Source organism: Asparagus officinalis, chromosome 4, assembly GCF_001876935.1.
Source record: "Asparagus officinalis chromosome 4, Aspof.V1, whole genome shotgun sequence".
NCBI classification, from domain to species: Eukaryota; Viridiplantae; Streptophyta; class Magnoliopsida; order Asparagales; family Asparagaceae; genus Asparagus; species Asparagus officinalis.
Window position 1 is genome coordinate 133,928,968 of NC_033797.1, and position 8,026 is coordinate 133,936,993.

Genomic DNA, 8,026 nt, shown 5'->3' on the forward strand with positions numbered 1-8,026 from the left:
TCTAGTTGGCAGGCTGAGATACTTGACGATCACAAGGCCCGATATTACTTATGGAGTCGGACTTGTAAGTCGCTATATGGAGACACCGAATGAGTCTCACTGGCTAGCTGCGAAGAGGATACTAAGGTATATCAAAGGCACACTCAACCTAGGTCTCTTCTATACATATGATGAAAATGTACAACTAGTTGGTTACTCAGATAATGACCGGGGAGGTGATCAAGATGAGAGGAAAAGCACCACAGACTATGTCTTCTATCTTGGGTCAACTGTATTTTCATGGACGTCAAAGAAGCAAGGAGTTGTAACTTTATCTTCATGTGAAGCATAGTATGTGACGGCTGCATCTACAGCATGTGAAGCAATTTGGTTGCGAAACATATTAAAGGAGTTGGATCATCCACAAGAAGACTCGACCATAATTTTTATGGACAACAAATCAGCCATCCAGCTTGCAAAGAACCCAGTACATCATGGGAGGAGCAATCACATAGATACACGGTTTCATTTTCTCAGAGACTGTGTAAAGTAGAAAATCGTTGAACTGAAGCATTGTCACACCACTGAACAAGTAGCGGACATATTCACCAAGCCATTATCAGGTGAAACTTTCATGAGGCTAAGAGACATGTTTGGCATAAAGACATTTTGATTTGAAGGGGTGTGTTGGAATATCAAATTAAAATGTTATAATAAATGAGGTTAATAGCATGAGTTTTAGAAGTGCAAGGGTCATAAGTTTAGAAGGGGAAGAAACATAGGTTATGGAAGAATAAGAGTAACTTACTCATTTATGATATTTATCTTTATGGCATTAAAATAGGAGTTTAATTTTTGACTATTGGTATGCCTAGACGTTTTTGTTTTGAAGCCTATATAAAGGGCTATTGTAATCCTTGTTTGAACGTTTTTGTTTTGAAGCCTATATAAAGGGCTATTGTAATCCTTGTTTGATATGAAGAAAGAAAATTGAAGAAATATAGCCTATATAAAGGGCTATTGTAATCCTTGTTTGATATGAAGAAAGAAAATTGAAGAAATATAAGTGAGTTTTTTGTTTTCATTTGAGAGAGTTCTAAGTTCGTAAACTCAAGGGTCATCACACACACACTCTCTCTCACACAACAAGTTTAATAATCTCCTTAAACTAGAGAAAGAAAACTTGTGTAGAGGAGAATTTGAGCAGAGAAAGATTTAAAGATGTTATTTTGCTTGTAAATTGGTACTTGCTGTTACAAAAGCACAAAAAGAGTTTGGAGAAAAATTAGCTTGTCTAATAGTTACATGATACACTCCTCACTTGTGGCCTAGTGGTTAGGGTTTGCACATTGGCTCAAAACGTCAATGGTCTATTCGTGTCTATGACATGCCTGTTCCCAATTTCTAATTATTAGGCAGTGTAACACCTATGCTATTCACCTAGATCTGGACTGCGAAAGGATGTGGCTCATATTTCTTCACTAATTACAATAGATAATTAAATTTAAAGATAAAACTAACTTCTAATTATTAATTCCTTATCTCGTAATTTAAAGATATTCGGATAGGATAATAACTTTTTATCTCTTTACTAATTACTCTAGATAATTAAATTTAAAGATAAGAATCAACTTCTAATTATAAATTTCTTATATTTCGATTACATATTTTCACATGAAACATGTGCATCTGATATATATTTAAATATTTTTACCATGATTTCTTATTTAGTTAATTATCTATATTAATTAGAACATGATAACAATGTAATATGTAAAGGGATCAAGGTTATTTTTTGCCATGAAAAGTTTTTCCAAAACTTACACTTTTATAAGGAGTATGATATGATATGATATGAAGTATGAAGTATGAAGTATGTTATGATATGATTAGGCATTGGAACACTTGTCTATTCACCTGGGTCTGGACTGCGAAAGGATGGGCCCAGATCTCATAGTTTACTTGGCTGGTATGAGACCGAGGTTTCCTTGCATAAAAAAGGAAAAAAAATACACGGCACTACTAACAACACAGCTTAACATACGATCATTCGTAAAACTGCCAACACTATAAATCGTAATATGAGAGAAAGCGAAAATTTTATGTTACTATCATCCATTAATTGTTTACACAAGATCATCATTTTAACTATTTATAGACCGATAGTTCTCTTTATACACAAGAAAATATACTTTAGATAATAGCGATTTCACATTAAAAATAGCCTATTTGGCAACTTCACTTCTATTGTGCTTCGTGTGAAAGGAGTATTCAATTTTCCTGCAACAAATATTTAATCATATTTGCACATACAGGGAACCTTTCATAGCATCATAAAATTTTCATACTACACAAGCCACACTCCTACACAACAGAGATATCTTGAGAGTTTATTGTTTGCGAATATGTGTAAGTCAGAATTGAACTTTACGGAGAACATCCCCTTATTCCTCTTCTCCTGTTGGCAAAGCAAACAACTCATTTTTAGTCTACCTAAAGTATAAAAGGGTTATCTACCTCAAATAAAATTTATACAGTATATATTTTTTTTCTCAAAATGACAAAACTTTTGGAGTAAATCCAATATCACAGTCAATCGAACTCAACCTGATACCATAAATCCCTCCAATCTTCCGTCAATTCAACCAAAAACTTGACCGAAACTATAAAATCTGTCGCAAATTATGACATATCAAGATAAAATCTATCACAAATTTTGACATACCAAGATATCCTTCTCGCCAAGTTAAACAGTTGATTCCTGTAAGGACTCTTGTAGTCAGAGATCGCTCTGTCCATTGTCGCAATCATCTTGCTCAGTGTATATAGACCCGCTCGCCTTTTCATCCCTGAACCTATTCTAACCGTGAACAGAGAGAACCTTTCTGTAATGAAATTTGACATATTGATTATTGCTTCCGATTAGTCTCATTATTTCTCAAAGAAAAATTGAATGTATAAACAAGAAAATTACAAATATATGAGATACATACGATAACAAAAAGATGCGCGCATCATCCTGAACAAGAACAGATAAAGCATTTCTCTACTTAGATGTTGTAATAATTGCTATTCATCAGTCTCACTGTTTTTCAAAGTAGAATGACAGTCAAAGTTATATACAGTCCATAGGGGCATAAACACAAATTACAAATAAATGTGAAAGATGCATGTATCCTTGGATTTTTATTTAAAAGGCAACAATTACTTGATAAAAATAGTACAAGCAGAAAGAAGCATATAGATGCAGATATTTGATAAGAATTATATAATCAAACAACTACTCAGGTTTAATACGATGAGACAGGGAGAAACTAACAAAGGGAGAAACAATGTAGGTGATGAATTAATCAAACAAGGAATTAGGCTCATTCAATAATCCCCCAACAATAAAATTTTATCAAATCAGTACTATTTGCCAAAATAAATAAATCAAACCCATTAACGGTAACTTTTAAAAGATTCCTGCGCTCAATGTAAACAAACTAATTAACAAAACCCATAACAATAATGCTAACAAAGATTATTTATACAAACTAACAATTTAAATAAATTCCGTATAAAACAAGATTATCAATCGGTACCTTAACAATCAAACGATCTAAAATTCACTTACCTAATTAACAGTAAAGATAGAACTAGAACTCTTAAATCATCACTAATTTCCTGATGTTTATAATAAAAAAATAAAGACATTGTTATTATGTCCTCCTAAATTATTACTTCCATAATTATAGGAACTCATAATCATAATTATGAGAAATAAAGAGTCCTTACTTTATAAATATAGAAAGATCAATAAATTCCTTATATAAAGCCTATATAAATCCAACCTTCCTTCACAAAACTCGGCCTTAAATTATAATCAAAACCGGAGCAACGTTTTGCAGTTCTCTCCCCAGAGATTATTGCCGAATTGACGAGATGTCTCTTGAAAAACAACCGTCAATGTCGTCGAGCGATGATCATTGCCGACTCGACAAAAACGTCGAAAAGCTTGTTGAAAAGCAACTGTCCAAAAGGCTGTGGAGTGATCTCTTCAAGATTAGCTGCAAATTTGACGCTGCTCATGATTGGTCGATGATGCTTGTCGAAATCTTGGAGCAGATCTCTGATCGCCTGCCTCTCCTCGACTTAGTAAGATTTCGTAGCGTCTGCAGACAATGGCGATCATCGTCCTCAAGTCGTGCTGAACTATTCAATTTCTCTAAAGATCAACCATGGCTTATCCTCTATGATCTAGACAAGAAGAAAACAGGTATTCCTAAATGCTACGTCTATAGCCAATCTCGTTCACAGTGTTGCACGTTTAAGTTATACGATATCGAGGGCGCCACCATCGTCAAATCCAAGTTTGATTGGGTGCTTGCTCATCACGGTCAGTTCTTCTTCCTCTACAATCCACTTACTTTTGAGAAAATCAACCTCCCAAAACTCAATATAGTCCAGAGTAACTATTCTGGTACCTTCACGTATTGCCCAACTCGCGGAGAGTGCGTTGTATATGTTGTAAATCGAAAGCGTGATTCGTCTTTGAACCTGAGCATTTGTTGTGTTGGCGATAAAAATTGGATTACGCAGTCGATATCTGTCAGGGATGGAATCTGTCGGATGAGTTAGAAGAGCTGGAAGAGGACTGAAACTGAAACTGAATGATGGCGAGAAGATTTGAATAATGGAAGAGGACTGAACCACAAAGCTTGGGGGTCTGTTGTGCAATACCTTTAAGTCTGGGGTTGCTGTAATAAATGTTGAGAGTTTGTTATAAGTAGTTAAGAGTGAGTTACAAACAGTTAAGTCTGTTTGCTAGTTGTTAAGTCCGTGCACGTTTTGTGCACGTTTCTGGTTTTCTTTGTTTTGAGCGACAGTATATAGGAAGAGATTTGAGCTGAGATCATTAGGAATGAAATAAATTGATTTCTTCTCCTCAACTCAATCTCAATTTCTCTCCCTCTCTCAACTTTCCTTCAATTTTCTCTCTAGCAATTTTCTTCTTCTTTGTAGTTCAGGTTCTTCATGGTTAGGAGTGCAGCAAAAAGATTCAGTAGAGGAACAAGGTCCTCTCAATTGGTATCAGAGCAGGTTGAAGCTGAAGTGGGAGCTGAAGATTCGACGGAAGATCAAGCGAGAGCTTCAGCAGATGAGGCGATGCAACATGGAGTTCTCAGCCAGATGACTCGCATGGAAGAGACTCTCAATCAACAGGGACTCATCAATCAAGAAGTAATGGCACAATTGAGAGAGATATCTTCTCAATTGCAAGAGCTCAAGAACACCAAGGCGTCGACCGGCGGAGGACGACGAAAATTTGGGGTCGACGAAAATCGTACGGAGGAAGGAGGTCCGGCGTCATCGGAGGCCGCCGGAGCGACTACAAGAGCGAGAGCTGGAAATACTTTCATCCTGGCCGTGGGTATGTTGACAAAGCGTCGGAGTATTATTTGGTGAAGATGAGCTCCAAATATAATATCTTCGATCGTCAATCTTATAAAGAATCAGAGCGGTGAGTTTAAGGATTTTGATTTTGTTCATTTGTTAGTTGATTTTCGTTCTTTTGTTCATTTTCAGTTAATTTTTTTTTGGTTTGTCGGGAAAGCTTCGTGGTCAAGAAATCAGAAGGATTCGGGCATGGGAAATGGGGGCATGAAGGCGTAGAACGATGAGTATTATGATGTTGACTTTCTGCTTAATTAATGTATGATGTCTTTAATTGTTTGTTAATTTGTGCAATAAAACAGTTTAAACACAGGGAGCCTTTGAGGCCAAAGGGGCCTACTGATGGTTCTGAGGATGACTTGGATGCTGTTACAACTGGTGAGGAGAAATCTGATGATAAAGTATAATTTGGGTTTTCAAAGATAAAACATGTAGGTCAATTGCCTCGAATTCACTTGAAATCATGTATAACAAGACAGGTTAATCAAGACTCTCTATCTTTGTTTATGTTCAGATCTTTTTTGGTATTAGTGGTATGTTTCTTCTAGTTTTGAATGCGGTTTTCGCTTATCTTCTGTCATTGAATCAGATCAATCATGTGAGTAATTAAACTTCTAGTTTTGAATGCGGTTTTCGCTTATCTTCTGTCATTGAATCAGATCAATCATGTGAGTAATTAAATGGGACATAACTAGCAAAAGTATCGCTTATCTTCTGTCATTGAATCAGATCAATCATGTGAGTAATTAAATGGGACATAACTAGCAAAAGTAGGAGGAAAAAACAAACGTAAAATTCACATAGATGTCTAAGAGGTATCTGACAGAGACTTTTTTTTAGTTACAATCTATTATGAGCTAAGGAAAATGTTTTCTGAAATTAAATCAAATCATCTATAACTTAAAATGTAGAAGTATGTACAGGGTCTATGATTCTATGGACTACTATGTCATTGTACAATATCGACGAGGTTGGTGTGAATTTTTCTAAGATGGATGTATACAACCGTGTGGTTAGTGGATGTTGGTAAAGCAATGTCACAACATTAGGACACAAATTTATTTTGCTTGTCAACTTGACTTGGGCTGGATATCGGTTCAATCTTAGTAAGATGGATTATTTCAATTTAGGGTTGTATCATTTCACAAATTGCTCCACAAATCATTCTCTGTGATTATTTCAATTTGGGGTTGTATCATTTAAGTACACTAACCTATGTCAGGAAAGTGAGTAATTAAACATGTGAGAGTAATGAGGAGAAGACTATGGATGAAAAAAATCACAGAGAATGATTTGTGGAGCAATTTGTGAAATGATACAACCCCAAATTGTAATAATCTATCTTACTAGATTGAATCGATACCCAGCCCAAGTCAAGTTGACAAGCTGAAATAAATTTGTGTCCTAATGCAGTGACATTGCTTTACCAACATCCACTAATCACACGGTTGTATACATCTATCTTAGAAAAATTCACACCAACCTCGTCGATATTGTACAATGACATAGTAGTCCATAGAAACATAGACCATGTACATACTTCTACATTTTAAGTTATAGATGATTTGATTTAATTTTAGAAAACATTTTCCTTAGCTCATAATAGATTGTAACTAAAAAAAAGTCTCTGCCAGATACCTCTTAGACATCTATGTGAATTTTACGTTTGTTTTTTCCTCTTACTTTTGCTAGTTATGTCCCATTTAATTACTCACATGATTGATCTGATTCAATGACAGAAGATAAGCGCTACTTTTGCTAGTTATGTCCCATTTAATTACTCACATGATTGATCTGATTCAATGACAGAAGATAAGCGAAAACCGCATTCAAAACTAGAAATTTAATTACTCACATGATTGATCTGATTCAATGACAGAAGATAAGCGAAAACCGCATTCAAAACTAGAAAAAACATACCACTAATACCAAAAAAGATCTGAACATAAACAAAGATAGAGAGTCTTGATTAACTTGTCTTGTTATACATGATTTCAAGTGAATTCGAGGCAATTGACCTACAAGTTTTATCTTTGAAAACCCAAATTATACCTTATCATTAGATTTCTCTTCACCAGTTGTAACAGCATACAAGTCATCCTCAGAACCATCAGTAGGCCCCTTTGGCCTCAAAGGATCCCTGTGTTTAAACCGTTTTATTGCACAAATTAACAAACAATTAAAGACATCATGCATTAATTAGGCAGAAAGTCAACATCATAATACTCACCGTTCTAGGCCTTCATGCCCCCATTGCCCCCATTTCCCATGCTCGAATCCTTCTGATTTCTTGACCACGAAGCTTTCCCGACAAACCAAAAAAAATCAACTGAAAATGAACAAAAGAACGAAAATCAACTAACAAATGAACAAAATCAAGATCCTTAAACTCACCGTTTTGGTTCTTTATAAGGTTGACGATCGAAGATATTATATTTAGAGCTCATCTTCATCAAATAATACTCCGACGCTTTGTCAACATACCCACGGCCAGGATGAAAGTATTTCCGGCTCTCGCTCTTGTAGTCGCTCCGGCGGCCTCCGATGACGCCGGACCTCCTTCCTCCGTACGATTTTCGTCGTCCTCCGCCGGTCGACGGCTTCCGGATAT

At 35.7% G+C, this 8,026-nt stretch overlaps 1 protein-coding gene across 3 annotated transcripts in view; it reads right to left on the minus strand.

Moving 5' to 3' along the window:
- LOC109839245 (citrate synthase 4, mitochondrial-like) overlaps positions 2,101-8,026 on the minus strand; it is an 18,778-nt gene continuing 12,852 nt past the window's right edge. The window contains exons 4-5 of one of the 3 annotated variants that reach the window (XR_002246620.1): positions 2,705-2,864; positions 2,101-2,437 (exon numbers count right to left, since the gene is read on the minus strand). Coding sequence is in view for 1 of the 3 variants with exons in the window: in XM_020407676.1 (XP_020263265.1) it covers positions 2,835-2,864 (30 nt within the window). In the remaining 2 variants the exon portion in view is untranslated. Of the gene's footprint in view, positions 2,438-2,462; positions 2,865-8,026 lie in introns of those variants that run through there. The other 2 variants (XR_002246621.1, XM_020407676.1) reach the window with 2 other exon arrangements.